We start from the raw sequence: 21,358 nt of genomic DNA, 5'->3' as shown, positions 1-21,358 counted from the left end.
TTGATAATGTAAATATACACTAATTGTCAAGTCATTCTTTGGATCCTAATGGACTGGACACAAACCTATAACTGTTTGTTGTTTTTATATAATTTATTTCGAGTTAAACATGAAACAAACTATGAATTTATGTATTTTTAAATGTTTATAATAGATAAATTACGAATTACGGAATATAAATCATGTACATTTGAAGTATGAGATATTATTTTTTTGTTTTAATAGAAACTCAAGAAAATCATTAAGAAAATCAGAATTTAGACCCATATTATTTAAAATTGATAAAGCAGATTTTACAACAAACAATGATTGAGAGAAACAGTTTAGAATGGTCCATCTTGATAAACATTCATCTTTACTAATTTTTAATGAGCGATCTTTGGCAATTAGAATTAGCAATGATAGTTGAAAAAATATTTCATTTTTAGCAAATATAGGGTACCAAACATTAAAAAGATAGAAATTTTCTTTGAGATAAATGAATTCAGGGGTATCATTATTAAAATAATAGTCTAAATATAAAGCAAGTGCATTTATGAAGAATTTTGGGTAAAGGCAAAAAAATAATGAATGTTCTATACTACTTTCTACATTACATAGATTACATTTGGTAGAGTCACTATGACCAAAAAGACCTAGTTTTCGTTTTGATACAAGAGTGCGGCATATTTGTTCAAAAAAGAAACTTTTAAAATATAGGGGTAGAGGAAGAGAGAATAATTTATTGAAACTCAATTCAAAAGACTCAGTGTCAGGAAAAAATAGACCATCTCTCAAACGAGTTTTTATTGCAGGATGTTGTTTTTTGAATTTATTTCTTAACATGATTTTGAAGTGTAGAGAAAATATTTGTGGATTAAAATTGTTTAGGTTAATGAGGGGTTTTCCTAAATTCATAAACTCTTTTTTGGTGACTACTGGAAAGTGGGATGCAATAGATTTCAAAACATTTAATTTATTAACTAGAGTAGTACATGCAGGGTTATTTGTTATTTTAGTATGTAGAGTAGGAAGTATGATAATTCTATCTCCAATTATTCTGTGGTCAAAAATATTTGCAACTGTAATGATATTATTTTGTTTAAGAAGGGAAATTTCATTTGATGATAATTTGTGTTTAAGCATAGAAGTAGAGGTTAATGAAATTTTTAAACAAGTGTTTTTATTAGTTTCCAAATCTTTTAAAAATGATATAATTTGATTAAAATATCTATCATTACAGTTAGGGTATATCGATTTAATGGAGTTCTTATTTTGAAGAAAAGTAGAGTAACCAAAGTTACTTAAAAGGTTATTTAAATCTACATGTTTGTGACGAAAAATAATTCCTAGAATTGAATTTGGATAAATAAAAGCATGATGTAGAGTGTTAAGTAAACTGGGAATAAAAATAGATAAACTTTGATTTTCTGGTTTTAAAAATTTTAATCCTCCATTGACAAAATCAAGTTCAATTCTTTTTTCTGAGACTTTGAAACGATGTGATATACCATCCATAGATTTATTAGACCACAAGAATTTAGAAATGATATTCCATAGTTTTTTTATTTGTTCAATATTAGGACAGTAAACACGAAAAATATGGAAACACATTGAATTAAGTAAAGACATGCAAAGATTACGTCGTTTGAAGATATTGTAACTATTTCTAAGGGGAAGAAACTTTGCTTTTTTGTTCAAATTATTCAATAATTCATCATAAGTGATTTGGGCAGCATTTTTCATATCAAATGATAAATGGATACCCAAATGTTTAAGGCTAGATTGAATAGTTCCTATTTTGCTAAGATTTGGTGGGATTGTACCATGGACGAGAATTTTAGTTTTAGAGAAGTTTATTTTTAAACCAGTACTATTTTCTAATTCATTTAGCATGCAATATAGTTTTTCAATATCCCTCGAGAATCGAATACAATAAAACCTCCAAGTATCGTCAGCAAATGCTAAAGATTTTAAAATTTTTTTACTTATTTTCAAAGAGATATGATGAAAAACTATAGAATCAAGTACAGAAGGAAATATATGATGTAAAATATTAAATAGAGTAGCGGCGCTTGGGCCTCCTTGTGGTGTTCCAAGGATAATGTTAATAAATTAAGAATAGCAATTTTCTACTTTAGCTCTAAAACGGCCTTTAGAAGTAAGGTTTATCCATGTCTGAGCAAAATTTCCATTAGGAAATATATGTTTAATTATTTTATGTAACACTTCGGGTATAATACGATCAAATGCACGCTGAATGTCAAAGCTGATAAGTTGGCTGTCTAAATTATGGGATTGAATGTAATTCATTGTTGCAATAGTAGAAACACTTGCAGAGTGCATATGACGTTTAGGGGTAAAGCCAAATTGATCATTTGAAATTATTTTGCTCAAATATGGAATCACCTTTTTGTTTAAAGATTTAGATTGTATTTTATATAGTGTTTCCATAGACGAAATAGGTCGTTTATTTTGTCCTAGTGAGGGATCAGTTCCCTTTTTATCTATGAAAACAATATTCCTATCCTTAATCCATGCAAAAGGAGAATTATCAATGTTTTTAACTAGATGAAGTTGATTTAGAGCTCGTGTCATGAAATTAGGCAATAAATCAAACAAGTATTGAAATAAAATTTTTGGTTCAGAGGACAACCCAGGAGAACTATTATTACTCATAGATTTGATAACATCCTTATATTCATTGACAGTACAAATAGGGGAAGTTAGATTATAGATCTGAGGATAAATTTGATCAATTGACAGGTGAAATTTCTGTAAGAAACTATCTAAATCATAGTTAAGTATAGAATTGGGTGAAACTGTTTTTGCATGCAATTTACTCAAATGATTAGCTATTTCTTGGGGGTCATTGTTTAATTGGTCATTAATCATTATGCAATGTTTTTGATTAAATTTACGTCGACAATGGCTAAAAGTATAAGAATTTGATTTTCCATCTAGTAGCAAGTTTCTCATAAAAATAGTTTCAGAGCGAGAATGTGTGAGATTTAGAAAATATTCTTTTTGCTGTTTATATAAAATATCGATTTCTTCTGTATTGTTGATTGTTGAAGCTTTTAATTTTTCTAAGATTTGGGAGATAGATTCATCAAATTTTTTGGTTTTAAGATAACTTTTAAGACGAAAATTGGAATAAAATTTATCATGATGTAATTTTAAATGTTTCAACAAAACAAACAGAACAGAAGTTTCTTCATATACAGTGTTTAAAAATGATAGATCAAATTCGATTAAATTTGGGTTATTTAAATAAAACTCAACACCTTTACTTTTTGAAATCAAATCAGCATTGTCAAAAAGGAAAGAAATAGACTCTTTTTTCATAAGATTTTGAAATTCAGAATTATTAAATAAAAATTTTTTCCAGGAAGGTGCACAATATTTAAATTTGGTTTTTGTCCCAATGAATAGAGATTTGTGATCTGAAAAGGAATTAAATTTGTAATCAATTTTGATAAAATTAGGTACATTAGTATAACAGTGATCAATTAGAGACATACTATTAATTCTATTACCACGTCCACGCCAAGAATAATTAATATCTTGCTTTAAATGAGCAGCTAAATCATATAAATTACATTTTTCTGTTATATTTAGAAAAGCATTTGCTTTAGTTTTATGAGAAGGATTTGAAAAAGAAATATTTGTATCTCCAATTAGAGTAAATTTTGATAGTTTCTTTTTACTAATAAATTTGTCAATGTCATTGAGAATTTGTAAACAGTGATTAGTATCGCTAGGCAGGTATACACAAATAAATTCATAAAAAATGTCAAAAACTTTTAATTTAGTATACATTGCATGACAAGAACTGATTACATAAACATCAGTTTTTTTATTTTCAATAGTTAAAATATTTTTCAACTTTTCACTAATAATTTATTGATTGATTGTATTAACATAAATTAATTAGAAACAATTAATTAATTCAAATTTATTTCAATAAACAATGAGCGTTGCATCTCTTTAACTTTGGCCCAATAAGTACTTTACATTTACTTTTTTAACCATATGTAAAAGTAACAGGATTTCTATCTGTATGTCTGTTTGTTTGTCTGTACCGACGGATCTTGCTAACTGCTTAACCGATATGGTTCTTCTTTACAGGGCAGCTTCTCAAGCTCATGGGACACAGTTATGGAATCTTGACCACAAAGTTTTTTTTATCCAATCTTGACAAGTAAGGTATTTTTGGAAAGAGGAATATACATAGAAAACGCCTATGAAAATTAGAAAATCCGCAGAAATCATATTTGCAAGTTATTTGCAAAAATCTGCAATGTTAATTTGCAAAATTAATTTCATGCCTTAAATGACTTATTTAGAAAAAAATCTTTTTATGAAATGTGTTTATCTATAAGTTTAGAACATACTTAAGGCAAAAAATTTTCTTTAGTGTTACTTTTTTCACCTTATATATGAAAAAAGCAGTTTCTCACAAATTATCATAAAAAAAGGTATAGGAACAAAAAATGTATTTTTTCTTGATGTAAACACAATAATTGGCATAAAATCTATCATCCTGAATGTAAAAATCAGATATAGAATCCTGTTTAGAGCAAATATAGAGCAAAAAGTAACCAAGACATTTTTGCAAAGCATGAAAATCTAAAGAAAATAGTTCTTTTTGCTTTTGATATACATATCAGATAAATGTATATAAAATTAGTGATCAAAAACTATAAAACAAGTTATATCTTTTTCAACCCTATCATTGATTAAAATGCACTTTTAAGTTTACTCATTACCAAAGTTGCACATAAAAACTCTTTTTATTAAGTTATTAAACAAAATAAATTCACATCAACAATTAGGCGTTTTTTAAAATGCAGTAGACCATTTTGTAGTTGTTTTTTTTTGGCCTTAATTTTGTTTAATTACTTCATAAAAAGAGTTTTTATGCACTACTTCGGTAATTCTTAAACCTTAAAGTGCAATTTAATCAATGACAGTGTTGACAAAACTTATAACATGTTTTATAGTTTTTGATCACTAATTTTATATACATTTATCTGATATGTACATCAAAAGCAAAAAGAACTATTTTCTTTAGATTTCCATACTTTGCAAAAATGTCTTGGTTACTTTTTGCACTATATTTGCTCTAAAAAGGATTCTTTATCTGATTTTTACATTCAGGATGATAGATTTTATGCCAATTAGTGTGTTTACATCAAGAAAAAACATATTTTTTGTTCCTATACCTTTTTTTTATCATATAATGTGAGAAACTGCTTTTTTCATATATAAGGTGAAAAAAGTAACACTAAAGAAATTTTTTTGCCTTAAGTATGTTTTAAACTTATAGATAAACACATTTCATAAAAAGTTTTTTTTCTAAATCTGTCATTTAAGGCATGAAATTAATTTTGCAAATTAACATTGCAGATTTTTGCAAATAACTTGCAAATATGATTTCTGCGGATTTTTCAATTTACATAGGCGTTTTCTATGTATATTCCTCTTTCCAAAAATACCTCACTTGTCAAGATTGGATAAAAATTCTTTGTGGTCAAGATTCCATAACTGTGGGGAAGGATTGTAACTATTTTGGGGGAAGGTTACACCACCGTGCAAAGAGCAATCGCCCCCTCCCCCCCCAAAAAAATATAACTAAAATTTAAACTAAGGCTTCTAGGGGCGTAATGGCTAGTATTAAATAAACTTTTAAATTTTTTTCATATACTTATTTTAGATGGTGTTATCATACTTGTTTTAAACTATGAATATATTTTAAGCAAAATTTTAAAATGATACTTAAGCCTTATCTTTTATCATTAAATTAGTCGAAACATAATTATTTCTCTTTAGGAAGTGGAAGTCTTACAATACTACAAAATCCTTAAAATAAAATAGCCTTTTATATATAGTATGGATTATCATAGTTTAGTGGCGCAGCTACTCTATAACTAGTATGTGCATATATTTTAATAATTGTTTTTAAAAATTATTATGTACAAAAATCTTACAAAATATTTGTAAAAAATCCTTTAAATTTAGATTTGTTTAAATTTTTTTTTCATTGACAATTCAAGAGTGCAAACATGCACGAAACAATTTGTAATGTCTGAATATTCACAAAATTCATTTTATATGTAAAAAATCCAAACTATTGCTGTATACTTGTTTAATATATACGTCTTTGGTTGTTTAGTACCATAACTATTTTAAAGTCAGTTGTAATTAGTAATTCATTAACAGATAAGAAACATAGACGATTCATCATATAAGATTTACAATAATGCCATAATTAATACAGCCCACACTTCTCTCTGGAACATCAGTTTGAAAACTGCATAAGGACCTAAGTAAGTTAGAATTAGATTTACAATAATGCCATAATTAATACAGCCCACACTTCTCTCTAAAACACAAGTTTGAACACTCCAAAAGAACCTTTATAAGTTAATATTAGATTTACAATAATGCCATATTAGCACAGCCTACACTTCCCTGTAACATCAGTTTGAAAACTATAAAAGAACCTAAGTTATAATATTTTAACGTGAGCTTAAAGGACGCCTGCAAGAAATAACACGCTTTAACTGCTAAAAGACTGCCACAAGAAGACCCAATACCCCAAATTATAAGCCTTCAGCTCTAATAACAAAAAAGTTTTAGGCATTTCAAAATAGCAATTTATGTACAATGGAATTTTGAAAGATTTCCAATGCTTATAAAAGAAAAAACAATATTAAATTACGTTGTCTAGACATAAAATTATAACCTTATCTTTGTCAGAAACTTAGATTGCCTGTAACTGATTACATTTTTACAATAAAAACACCACATTTCATAGTCAAAATCTATGAAAAAAATTCGATTTAAATTGCATTTTTAAACGAAAATCATAGCGGAAACAAAGGGGTACACTAATACAAGCTTAGCTGTGATTGGTTGTTAAGCTGATTCAGCCTTCTGATTGGCTACAGTACATTCGGTACAACGCAAGTAAAACTTAATTTTTTTTAATGATTTTGACTATAAAAATGGGTATTTTTATTGTAAAAATATAATTAGTTACTGGAAACCTAAATTTATGACAAAAATAAGCTTATAATTTTGTTTCTAGGCCACGTAGTTTAATTTTAAAGTTTTCAACATGAGCATTGCAATTCTTTCAAAATTTCCATTGTACATAAAATGTCATTTTAAAATGCCTAGAACTTTTTTGTTATAGAAGCTGAAGGCTTCAAATTTGGGGTATTTGGTCTACTAGTGGCAGTCTTTCAGCAGTTACAGCGTGGTATTTCTTGCAGGCTTCCTTTAAGGACTGATAAATAATCATTCAACTACTGAAAAAAACAATATTTAGAACAAAATGTATTCAGTAAACCTTATAGAAGGTTCTGTAATAAAAAAAACTTAATATCAGGGCTCGTCAACCACCCCCTGCCGTGCATAAGCCTCAAATTAATACCCACTTGTGTGCAATTTTTTTGAATCGAAGGATTGTTTGTTTAGGAACAGGTTCAGACATCCAGCTGAGTTTTAAAAAGTAATAAAATGTCGATTTCATTGAGGTTTACTCACGGCTGACGGGCGGCTGCCGAGCCCTGCTTAATATAGACAATAAAGTGATGTATATCCCCAAAGATGATAAATCAAATTACTCCTTCCTTAGATTCTAATTATTGATTAAAAAGTTTGAACCAACTAATCTAAATGTCTGCAAATGAAACTACTAAAATAGTTAGTCTGTGTGTCTCTAAAAGTAAGATTAGAATCATATCTGCATCAAATAATAGTTTAACCTTCGTTTAAATAAGTATTCGTAGAAACATTGTTTATATTAAAAAAGGAAGGACAAAGATTAAAATAAAAACACCATAACCATAATTTTTCTATAATCTACATATGTAGCAATAATGGATATAGGATATATGTGGATATATTGACAGGGGAAAATTTGTCGTCAATATCCAACATACAAAAAATAGTATATCGATTGTTGTAATGCATTTCTATAACATTAACACTGGTTTGAAGCAATTTTTAAAAAGAAATTTGGAGCACAGCTTTTTAATAACATACATTCTATTCTCTGATCTTAGCACAAGTGATGCGTTTCCCATTTATGAGTTTCGCCGTATAAATGTTGTTTTTCATTAAGAATACTTATACAAAATTATATAGTTCCTTTTAAATAATTAACCTCTATTGAAAATTGAAAAAGATTAAAGTGCCTAATGCTCTTAATAATTCTAAGGCTTTTAAGCAAGGATGAATACAACCATAAGATTATGGCTATAAATGATTTTAATAGGTAAGAAAAAGATGTTTAAATTTTGTCATTTGTTCAACATTATAACATGCAAGGGGTCGGAAGCCTTAGCTGCGCATAAGCCTCAAATTTAAACACACTTGTGTGCAGAAAAAAAATCAGAAAACAATGTTTGTCTGTTTAGGGACAGGTTTAGACATCCAGCTGCATTTTAAAGTCATGATTTGATGTTTTTACTGGTCTTACATGCGGCTGCCAAGCCCTGATATATACCTCTGGGAATGATTGATATTGATAATAACTTAGAACCAGCAGAGCAGACCTTTAAAGAAGGTTCCAAGGCACTAACATCCAAGCAAATGCAAGCAACCAACTGTTGTCTTATCTTCCTAGAACTATTATTGCTGTATTACACTTTATTGTATTTCCTAATTTATTACAGTGTATTTTCATGTTTTTTTAAACTTATTTACTGATAGCATCTAATGATAATTAAAGAATATTTAAATTTTCAAAAGCGAAGTAACTCTATAGTCGTTACCAGAATCAATTTAACGTGTTGATTTTTAACTTTTTTAACAGTTGATTTTTATAGGATATAATTATTCGATTAATCTAATTTTTTGAATACTGATTTCTAGCAAAGTACAATGTTATAAGCGAAGCATCTTTATAATCAAGTATTAAAAATGTAAGTATGTCCTTAAATAGTATTTAAGCAGTTTTTCAACAAATTTACTTAAAATTTTGTTTCAACTTTTATACATTTATATTTTAATTGTTTATATTTTTTCTTTTCATAAATCTTGGTTCAACACCATCTTATTTTCTGTTTCTTTATTTTTCTCTTTTTTCAGTCCCTCTTTTCCTCTCTCGTTCTCTTTCTTTCTCACACTCTATAGTCTATTAATAGTATATAATTAAAGAATATTTCAAAATGAAAAGATTTTTACAACATCCTTTAGACGAGCAGTGGTAAGGCTTATCCCCCCCCCCCCTAGATATACCACACTTTTCTGGGATCTTGCTGCGTCAAGTATCAACTGTTGGGAATATCAAAGGATGACAATGCTGAATTTTCACCAAGTGAAAGTCTTGTGTCATTATCTCTTATGAGAAAAAAGTTATTAATTAATTAAAATTTCAAATTGTGATTTTTTGATGGATTTCTTTGATGAAATGACAGGCTGGTCAATTTTTAGGCCATTTTTTGCTGTTTTCGGCCCGCCACGCCCAAACGGTTTGAGATAATCTCACGGGACCTTTTGCCCGACCTAAGTCTGGTTATTTGTGAGGTCTAAGAAAGAAAAAATCCCGGATTGGATGAAGCACGACGTCGCTGCGCGCCGTCAAAAATCGCTGGTCGGCTCATTTTGCCCCCTCAAACCCTCACCTCGTGCCATTTTTCTGTGTAAAGATTATAATTATAATCTTTTGCGTAAGTCTGATTTTTTTCCCTAGACCTCACAAATAACCAGACTTAGGTTGGGCAAAAGGTCCCGTGAGATTATCTCAAACCGTTTGGGCGTGACGGCCCAAAAACCACAAAAAATGGCCTAAAAATTGACCGGCCTGTCATTTCATCAAAGAAATCCATCAAAAAATCACAATTTGAAATTTTAATTAATTAATAACTTTTTTCTCATAAGAGATAATGACACAAGACTTTCACTTGGTGAAAATTCAGCATTGTGGGCCGCCTAGACTTTATATTTGGTGACCCTGGGGTGACGGGTTCAGTGCCCCCCACACCCACGAAGTGGGCATACTTTTGAAAATAACGTTTTTTCAGTTTTTCCCCTTAAAGGAGGGGAAGGAGTCGTTTTAGAGACTTCAAGCATCTCTTTGATATTGAACAACTTTTTGAGGCGAACATTTCTTTATTTATGTTTCATTCGCCTCCGGCTGACCGTTTAGCCGTTATTCGCCGCCGAAGGCGTGATTTTTGGCGATTTTTGCCGTTTCCGAGGTTTTAATGGACATTTAGGAGGGGAAAGAGTTGTCCAATCAAGTTGATGATGAAGTACATTTTTGTAGGCAATTGCATTGGCTAAATTTCATGTGAAGTAAAATTTTTTGTACCTCCAACCGGTTTTGCTCCAGCTGAATCGATTTACAGATACCCTATAAAAACCGGAAAAAACCGGTTTTTTATAAAATTCACGGCCGGTTTTGGCCGGATCCGGCTCAAATTTTGCATGGGATCATCCTTTGATATTCCCAACAGTTGATACTTGACGCAGCAAGATCCCAGAAAAGTGTGGTATATCTACCCCCCCCCCCTCCCCCCTTAATTTAATAAGTGAAGCTTTATAAATTAATTTCTTGCATAAAATTTGACAAGCCATCTATAGAATATTTTATGTTTGATGATTTATTTACGAATGATACCCAAAATATTTGTTTTTCACCAAAATATCTGCACCCTATATGCTTGTTATTGCTGTGTTTATTATACACATAATAGCCCTTTATATCCTTCAAATAAAAATAGTAAGGTTTTTCTTTCTGTCTGTTAATAAAAGCTTAGAAAGGTTCCTGGGTTTTAGGCTATTTTATTCTTTAAAAGTATTAACATTGTTTTAGGCTTATTTCTGATTTCCTTCATTACCCTAAAAGCTAGGGGCGCACACACTAGTTATTAATAAAATAATTGATTAGGTGTATTTTTGGTCCACTTGCCAATTAATTGGATTTTACCAAACATTTATTTCTCTCCTTGCTAAGGGCAAAATAATTATATTCTTTTCAACAATAAAATGAGTAGTTCAGTAGGCTATTTCAGGCAGATACACAGACATACATTTATACATTTAATTAGATAAAAATAATGTAGGGATTTTTATAAGTATCTTAAGACCTTTTACATTCCCAATTGCGATAAATAAAATTACCACTTCTGAAGATGAAAAATATTTGTTAAACGTGTCATTGTAAAGAGATGCGCCTGTTTGTGGGCCACGATATTCCTTTTACTTTAAGTTTTAAGGTTACTTGCTGCTGGACATGACAGCTGTTTAAAAGAGTTTTTAACTTAATTAATTATGACGAGGTCTGGACAAAGACTGAATCCTATCACGCTCCTTTCAATAAGCAGAAATTCATTATTCTAACCTAGGTACTTTTAGGCAATACATGATGCAAATGAATAAAATCAGTGGATTTCTTTCCCTGTCCTAAATACTTATATTATAGACATTATAGTATAGTAACATGGATGAAAACATACTTGGAAGCGGATTTTTTTAGATACATTGACATATGGGATAAGAAAATAAAGAATATTTTTATTTCTATTCTTATGCATTATTATGACTTTGGGTGCATAGGAGTAAATAATTAATAAACTATTGTCTTTTCTCCCTTACCTTTTTGGTAAAACTTTAAAATTACTAAGACCGTAATTTTTTGGCCAATGATACATTTTTTAAATAATAAAATGCAATTTTTTTAATGAACAGTTAACGTTGCAAAGAAATTTTAAAAATATTATAAATAAACCATGAATTTTTGCTTATTATTAAAAAAAGTCTCTCGCAAATGTTGAAATTTGGTAAATTATTCTAAATTTATGAGCTTCCCTAAAAATCTAAGTTGTCATCATTGTTTAATATTTAATTTTGTTAAAGTGTTGAAATATGTATTTATATTTTCAGAATTATTAAAGATGTGAGATTTCAGAGGTTAACTCTAGACTAAACAACATGGGCCTTCTGCCTTTAGGTAAACTTTTTTTAAAAGCAGGGCTCGGCAGCTGCAGCTGCATCAAAGACTTTATTATTAAGGACTCTGCAGTCGAAGTTACAATCCATGGTCGCTATTGATTTCTATGTGCAGCTGTTGGATTTGTGTCTGGCCTCAGATATCATGCAATAAGCCACAGCCGAATCGTCCTTTTTCAATAATCTGCAGCCAAGTTATCATAAAAGTGAACGGCTGCCTAGCTCTGTACATTTTATTATGAAATTTGAAAGATCTATGCACTTATTATAGCTACTCTCAAACTAATTAAAAAATTTAAATACATATTTTTTCAGGCTTTTTAAAAATTACTCCTTTCTATCATAAAAATTTCTATTTATTTAGTCAGTATTCATTACAAAGTTTGAAATTCATTGTCATAGAAATAAAGAGAGGTGTTAAACCAACATGAAAAAAAGAAGGGGGTTTAAGTAATGGCCTGGCAAATGATTAGACATAAGGACAGTTAAGCCGCAAATTTGAAGAAAAAAACTAAAAAAACCTATGTAAAAAATATTATGATTGCAAAAAAAATTTAAGCCTGAATAAGGAAGCTATAAAAACAAAACAAAAAACACCTTTTTACACCCCCCTATAAAAGCTCCAACTACGCCTCGACAAAAAGTAAATAAAAAGCAAGAGCCATTATTTACTTATATGCATGTTTTCGTCTATATAAGAAAGTACGCACATTTAGAACATGGCAATTCATTTAGAAAACATTTCAAATTGATGTTCTTGCCACTTTTTTTGGTCTTGTTTAATTTATAGGAGGTTACAATATGTAGATAAATGCTAAAATATATTCTTAAAACTTCATCCCTATATAAATTAAGAGGATGTGTGTGTAGCAAAGGATCTCCCTAACCGCTGAACCGATATGGTTCTTCTTTACAGATAAACTTCTTCTAATCTTAGGTCCCTGGATTATTTTTATCGATTTTGGGGATGATAAAAAATTATCCCCTCCATTTTCTCCTCATAAGGGCACCTAGAGGCCCGGGTCTAAGGGGGGGGGTGAAGCTATTGGTTTAAGTAAAAAAGTTATATATGTTACATATCATTATCTATGACTACAGAAAAAAAAATACCCAACGACATGCCATAGTAGCCTTAATCCAAAAAGCGCATATAACATTTTCGCTCTTTTTGTTATTATTATCCTTGTTTTTTCCCACTTGAATGAATAAACATTTTAAAGTTTGTATCAAGAGATTAGGAGATTGATTACATTAATGAAAGTTAAAACAACATTTTTGATGTGAGATTACAGACACCCATTAGACCGAAAATGTACTCAAGTTTTAAAAAGGGAAAATTATCTTAATGATACTGCCTCTCTAATTTAAATTATTATTAGGTTTTAAATATCTTGTTTTATACAAATAACTAAGCTTTTTTGGCTGTAGCAAAGAATCTTGTTAATTGCTTAACCTATAGGGTTCTTCTTTACAGTGAAGCTTATTATAGGTCTAGACAAGGTTTATAACTATTTTGGGGGAGGGCTCTCCAAACTCCAAAGAAAAATAACCCCAAGAAAAAAATTACCAGCCCCACAATTGTTTTTTACTTTTTCGTTTAAAAACTTAAATTGAAAATTGATAAAGTTCAATTCAATGTTTTTGGGTATAAAATACCTTCTGTATTTTTAACTTCACTTCAATTAAGTCACGGAAAACTCATGTTTTTTTCCGTTGATTTTCAAAAAAATGCAATTGTTATTGCCAATATCAATGCGTTATTTGTTATCTGTTATTGCTGCGTTATTCAACAACATAATTGTCCTTATTTTAGAATTTGGAGACTGCCTGTTGGACTCTCCATACTTTAGAGAAAATTTAAAGAGCCATGAGAGACAGCTCGAAGAAACAAGCTCCAGTATTAAGGCAAGTATATATCATAGAGTAGCTACGCTCCAACTCAAATTTGTCTGTCTGTCTGTACCGAAGGATCTCGCTAACCGTTGAACCAATATGGTTCTCATTTAAAGGGAAGCTTCTCATAGGTCCTGGGAAGGTTTATAACTATTTTTGAGGAGGGTACCCTTTCAAGAGAAATCAAAAAAAAATCGATATTTTTTGCTAAGAGACTTGAACGCAACATAAAAATAACATTTAAAGTGCCACTAGAGGCCTCTAGGGGCATAGCCGCTAGTGCTTATATAAAGTAGTAAGATTTATTTCTGTGGTTTGAGATTTGTATTACCACTGAACCAATTGACTTTTTGATTTGAAAAAAGATTCATACAGGTCCCGAGGTGGCGTTGAGCATTTTAATTTTTGAATAGTTTTAGGCTATTTTTTAGTTTTCCTTGCCCCTTTTAAGCAAATCTGTTACGATTAATATTAGATGGTTTAGCAAAACAGATACAGACGGACATCCTGTTACATTATCTATAAGGATTATGATATACCAATCAAACATTTTGTTTGAAGTGTTATATGTACATTATTAACGTATAAAAAATACATTATACATATGTAAATAGCCTTTTTACAGCGACCATTAAAAGCCTTTAAAACAAAACATAATGACTCTTGAATTTTACATTCTTTTTGTTGCTTTAAAAATTATTCAAACACTTTTTGGATCTTGTTGGGGATACAGCAACTATAACAAAGCATAGTTGTATAAACTAACTTTGTCTAAAAAAGTAAGATCATTTTGTCAAGGTTGGGGAGGGGATTTACATCATTATAATGTCCATTATATACTGTGCTTCCTACCATTTGGTCGCAAGCAGCTTTTTAAGTTTACTTACAGAGATCCTTCTTTGTGTTTCATTCTTGATCCCGCATTTTTTGTTTATTATTCTTTAACTTCCTTTTTTTATTATTCTAGACATGCTTGTTTATTATATATTTTTTATTAGTAGCGTATCTGCTCATTAGTTAATGTATGTCTTTAAATTTACAAAGATTTCTTTATGAAAATACTATAAAAAATAATCAATTTTCCATGGTAATGCCCTACTTTAAACTCGTTTTTTGGTTATTCTACAATTGCCTTTCCTACTTTTTCTATCTTAAATTATCATTTTTTCCTAATAAAAAGTTTCTAAAAAGGCAAAATTAACCAATTAACACGTTGTAAAAAATCCAACTCATAAAAAGATAAAAAGAACAAGAATGATAAAGTGCAAATATGGAAATAGAAGAACCCCACAGAGAAAATTATAAAATAACTTCATTGATTTTATTTAAATTTAAAAGTTGAAGATATTTTTTTGTTAAAACAAAGTTTATTTAAATAAAAAATTTAATAAAAAAAAATTAAAGTTGGGAAACATATCTTTAAAAATGAACCAATATTGTAGAAGAATTTTAAAACATTCTAAAACTGTCCTTTTTTTGCATAATACTTATACCATGTTTGTATATTTTGCGCAATTTAATTTTTAAATATTATGCAAATAAATTTTGATTTGTTAATTTCTCTTCCTTTTTAGGAGTTGATTAGTGGCATTCAGAACGTTATACAGGAACTTTTTTTATACTATAAACCCCGCCCACACTAATACAGGATGTTCTTGTTCTCAAGTTAAAATAGAAGTTAGCAAAAGGAATCGATGTATTATTACTTGGATCTTACACAAGATTTTTATGTTCTTCAATTATGTGAACCTTGCAGCGGGCTAAATTAACGATTCCCCCCCCCCCTTTAATCAAACCTCTCCCCTCCCACTGCACTGGATGAACAAATTGACAAATAAATGACAAGTGAAATAGCAAAAGATTTTACGACAATTTTTCCCCTGTCATAATATCCACGTATATTCTTTATTCATTGGGACATCTTATTTAACAATTGAAAGCAACAATAACAAGCTAATATTTTTGTTAATAAATCACTGAACATGACAATAATTTTAGGATTATATATATCCACAATTAAACAGGTTTTTAATGGAAAAAAACCGTTCTCCTTTGTTAAATGTTGATTGGTTGGTTATACTAGCAGTGTCTAAATTATTACGGATGAAAAACCATCTGTCGTCCATTGTCTTATCCCTTAAGATCCCTGAAAAAAACGTCTCATTTAAGAATCAGTTTTTCGTTGTTTTATACGAAATTGTAATTTCACTTGAAAATTTTGAAATATCATTACTTAGCCGCTCATTTGAATTTACTATTTTTATTTCTCTTTTTATTAGGATGACAGCAGGAATTTTCAGGGATAAGACAATGGACTTTAAATTGATGTACATCCCCAATGATGTGTTAGCTTTTCTTAAGTATTATTTGAATAGTTTAGACAATGCTAGTTGCAGCCAAATGATCTAATCTAAGGGGTAATTTTGTGTAACATCATTAGGGATCAACATCAATTTATCGGCCATGGTCTTATCTCTTTAGATGCCTAAATAGTTCATTCATAAATTCATCATCTAAACTAATCTAATAGACCATAAATCCTGAAAGTTAAGATAACTTTTAACTAGGTAATCTTGTTAAAACTTAATTTTCCAATAGAAAAAATATTTTTTCTTAGATTTTGTTTTCTTAAAATAGATAGAGGGATAAGGCAACAGTATATAATTTTCAGTATGGCTCAAAATTCGCTGGATTATGACCGGTTCTGAGCAATCTGAAAAATCATGTATAGCATCGTTTATTGATAATTTTTCACGAATTTAAAAAAATAATTATATTTATATAGAATTATATCAGTTTTAACTATTCATTTTAATATCCGCGGAAGCCTGTCTATACTCCGATGCGATAAATAACTATTAAATCCTTTTATTTTTTAAGCATGGTGGTTGAGAATTTAGCTTTATAGTTTTTATTAAGTACTCTAAAAAACTAAAAATAAAATCTTCCCATGACCTAAATGAATCTTCAATGAAATAGAAAATCATATCGGTTCAGCGAATAGTGAGATCTGTAAGTACAAACATACATACGTCAAACAGACATCCTGCTTGTTTAATGCTCCAAAGTGTAAACAATGTATAATTAAACAGTGTGCTAAACATCTTTCTGATGCAAAGATGGTGCTGGCAAGAGCTATGGAAAATTTCAAGTTTGACTGTCTAGGTTAGTAACAATCTTTCTATATTAATCAGGAATCCATCTATCTATGTATCTACCTATTTGTATTAAAGAATCATATCTTTCTATCTATCTATCTATCTATCTATCTATCTATCTATCTATCTATCTATCTATCTATCTATCTATCTATCTATCTATCTATCTATCTATCTATCTATCTATCTATCTATCTATCTATCTATCTATCTATCTATCTATCTATCTATCTATCTATCTATCTATCTATCTATCTATCTATCTATCTATCTATCTATCTATCTATCTATCTATCTATCTATCTATCTATCTATCTATCTATCTATCTATCTATCTATCTATCTATCTATCTATCTATCTATCTATCTATCTATCTATCTATCTATCTATCTATCTATCTATCTATCTATCTATCTATCTATCTATCTATCTATCTATCTATCTATCTATCTATCTATCTATCTATCTATCTATCTATCTATCTATCTATCTATCTATCTATCTATCTATCTATCTATCTATCTATCTATCTATCTATCTATCTATCTATCTATCTATCTATCTATCTATCTATCTATCTATCTATCTATCTATCTATCTATCTATCTATCTATCTATCTATCTATCTATCTATCTATCTATCTATCTATCTATCTATCTATCTATCTATCTATCTATCTATCTATCTATCTATCTATCTATCTATCTATCTATCTATCTATCTATCTATCTATCTATCTATCTATCTATCTATCTATCTATCTATCTATCTATCTATCTATCTATCTATCTATCTATCTATCTATCTATCTATCTATCTATCTATCTATCTATCTATCTATCTATCTATCTATCTATCTATCTATCTATCTATCTATCTATCTATCTATCTATCTATCTATCTATCTATCTATCTATCTATCTATCTATCTATCTATCTATCTATCTATCTATCTATCTATCTATCTATCTATCTATCTATCTATCTATCTACAGTGTGTTTTTTTTATGAGAACTTTTTTGAAAGCAATTTTACCCCACTTATAGTTATCAGAATTTAATGATTAATGGCTTATTTTCTTCGTTTTTTAATGCAATTAATAGAACAACAACAAAAAATTTCAGTTTTTATTTTAAAAAAACAGTAAATCTAAAATTCAAAACTTAGGTGTCAACATCTAAAAATGGTTTTAGCGCATTTTTCTTATGCTCAAATATTCAACCTTTTGCAAGAATGGCTGCAAAACACTTCAAAGTTTAGATTTAGAGCTAAAAATGTATACAGATACTATTAGGGACATGTACTAGAACATATCAAAGTTTGAAGGTCATATCTCAACCAGGGAGGGAGTAATGGCCCCCCAAAGTCGACTACAGAAAATCAAATTTTTTTCTTAGAAGATTTAGGCATAAGAAAAATGCGCTAAAACCATTTTTAGATGTTGACACCTAAGTTTTGAATTTTAGATTTTACTGTACTTTTTAAATGAAAACTGAAATATTTTTTTTGGGTTCTATTAATTGCATTAAAAAACGAAGAAAATAAGCCATTAATCATTAAATTCTGATAACTATAAGTGGGGTAAAATTGCTTTCAAAAAAGTTCTCATAAAAAAAACACACTGTATCTATCTATCTATCTATTTATCTAACTATCTAGGAACCACTCTAACAGATGATGAAATGATCATAGCCTCTTCTCTCAAAGAATTCAGGAAAATCTTAAATTTCTATTCTCAGTAATCATAGAGTAAACATATATTAGTACCCAGAATGGCTGTAAATTTGTATACTAGTACCCAAAGTTTCAGAATCATGTTAACTAATTCGTTGGCCTAAAACTTTGGTACTTTTATTGTATTTGGATTGGTTGGTTCCAAACGAATAGTGTCAGAACTTTTAAATCAATAATTTTAGTCTACAGACGTTTTGTTTATAATTATTTGTGATGTAAATTATGTCATCATCCATTGTCTTATCCCTTAAGACCTGTTTAAATACCTGCAAAACTCTTAGTTCAGTAACGTTCAGAGGATTTTGCCAGGTCAGTTAAGACTTTCAAATGAAAGACTTTGATAGAATTTTTTTAATTTGAAAAATTAAAGTTTAAATGTCTTGTGTAAGTAATATTTGTTCAAAGGTAAATTTTCACGACTCAATCTAACATATTGCAAAAATATAAATATACCTTTTCTAATATTAACAGAAACGAGACAAGGTTTCTTATAAACATTCAGAGTTAAAATAGATCCCTTTATATTTATAAGACTACCGTTATATTGTCATATTGTCATTATCAAATGGCCGATAAATTGATGTACATCACCAATAATGATACCTAAAATTACCCCTTCTGTATATTACAATTAAAGGTCGACACGTTTGGAAATTCAATTAAATGGTTCAACCAATCAAAATTTTAAAAAGTCCCTTAGGGTGTTAAGTCAACGAATAAGAAAACGTTATTATATGACTTTGGGGACTAGTGTAATAAACAGCTAAATGTCCCATCCCTCCCTGTATAATATCTTACTTTAAGTAATATCTCTGTTTCTAAATATTACCTACATGCTCATATGCTGGGCTCATGAGAAAAAGTGTCCATAGAAAACAATTAATTTAAGCTACATTTTTTTCATTACATTTCTTTATGTATAGGTAAATAGAATTTAAAATTCTGGCGTTATCCTATTATATAAAGCTTTTTTTGTCTTTAGGGGAGGATCTTGCTTTCCGCTGATCCTATAAGGTTTTCCTTTACAGTTAAGCTTCTGATAGGTCCAGGGAAGGTTTATAACTGGTAGGATATCTTCACCCTCCCAAGATAAATCGCCTATAAAAAAAATGACTCCCTAATTTTTTTTATACTTTTTAAAGCTAAAATTAAAAGGGAAGGGTCGCCTTCTCCCTTCTTATATTCCTTCAGTCTCCCTAAAGGCTTCTAGGGGCGTAGCCGCTAGTAGTCAATAAATTGTTATATATCAAGTTGCCTCTGGATTGCGTATTATATTTTAGGTCATTTATCTCTAAATCTCGTTCTTAAATAATTAATGGTACGCTGCCATTTTTACATCCAGCATAATACAGCTAGACTTTTTTCTTCTTTAAATGTAAGCAACTATGTAAGTCCAGTCCTTCTTAGAGTAATTGCCATAATTAGATATACCACAGACTTTTATCAGGGAGGAAGGGGACATTGAGCTGTTTATTATACTAGCCCCCAAAGTTTTATAATAACGTTTGCTTATTCATTGGCTCAACAACTATGGGGACTTAATTTTGATTGGTTGGCTTATTAAGTTGATTGTTTTAACGTTTCAACAACTAATTTTAATATACAGAAGGGATAATTTTGTGTATCATCATTGTGGAAGTACATTAATATAGTGGCTATTGTCTTATACCTTTAGATCATTGGAAATGCATCCATTAATTAATTTTGTTGTTGATGACTTTTGCTAATTTTTTTCCTTTTAAAAGATCCGAATTGTGATTGTACCAAAAGAAATTTTAGTTGGAGGTCTAAAGTTTAAATTCATATGTAATGACAAAAGGTTCATTTCTCTTGAAGATTTTTATGAAATGAAATTGAAAGTAGAGGTTTACCCCCCCTGTCTAAATTTTCCCAGATGCCTCTAGGGGCGTAGAAATGACAGTTTTAATCTTATAAACTCAAATGGTGGTTTAAATCTATGCTTAATTGGTATTGCTTTTTAATGGAGCTTTATATAAATAGGTCTTTAGTAGGACATTGCACATTCTCTTCTACTCATTTTTTTCTATTTCGTAGATGAATACGAGTCTATAGAGGATAAAATAAGATTAGAATTAATTGCTCAAGTACAGTTCATTTTCTAAGTTAATTGATAACATAAAGAATTGTTGAATTGTTGTCAAAAATTACTTTTTGAAAGATTTATATTTTCTCATCAAACAATTAAATCAGAGATAGAAAAATAGCAGAATAATCATCCATCCACCTACTGCCTTTTTTAGCTGATGACATTCAAGGAGTGGAGAAAAAATTGTTGTAGATTACTTTATCTCCCATTGTCCTTTCCCTTTCTGGTAAAACCGGAGAAATTAATTGGTTAAGATTGGTTTTCAATTTCTTCCTAGAATTTAATTTGTTGCAAAAATGAGTGTTCCTATGCTTTAGCTATTTTTACACCGACTAAATAGCTAAAAACCTTCCTCCCAGGTTCAAAGCGAAATCATTTTTATAAGCAGCTATATGAACTACAGACACACCCTTATCTGCTTAAAAACTAACTTTATGAATGCTATGTCTATGACATTATAGCTTTGTTGTGGTAAACTTTTGGTTGTTTTTAGTATTTCTTGCAAAATTATTGCT

At 29.5% G+C, this 21,358-nt stretch overlaps 1 protein-coding gene across 1 annotated transcript in view; it reads left to right on the top strand.

Annotated features, from left to right (window-relative positions):
• The first annotated feature begins 11,881 nt into the window (after positions 1-11,881).
• LOC145326613 (rho GTPase-activating protein 26-like) overlaps positions 11,882-21,358 on the top strand; it is a 51,548-nt gene continuing 42,071 nt past the window's right edge. Inside the window, exons 1-5 of the mRNA XM_080169983.1 lie at positions 11,882-11,950; positions 13,763-13,854; positions 15,417-15,449; positions 16,935-17,007; positions 18,662-18,716. Of these exons, the coding sequence (XP_080026109.1) occupies positions 11,932-11,950; positions 13,763-13,854; positions 15,417-15,449; positions 16,935-17,007; positions 18,662-18,716 (272 nt within the window). The 5' untranslated portion in view covers positions 11,882-11,931. The remainder of the gene's footprint in view (positions 11,951-13,762; positions 13,855-15,416; positions 15,450-16,934; positions 17,008-18,661; positions 18,717-21,358) is intronic.

This window comes from Acartia tonsa, chromosome 8, assembly GCF_053477335.1.
Source record: "Acartia tonsa isolate MP-2025a chromosome 8, ASM5347733v1, whole genome shotgun sequence".
Lineage (NCBI taxonomy): Eukaryota > Metazoa > Arthropoda > Copepoda > Calanoida > Acartiidae > Acartia > Acartia tonsa.
This window is presented reverse-complemented; position numbering and strand designations above follow the sequence as displayed.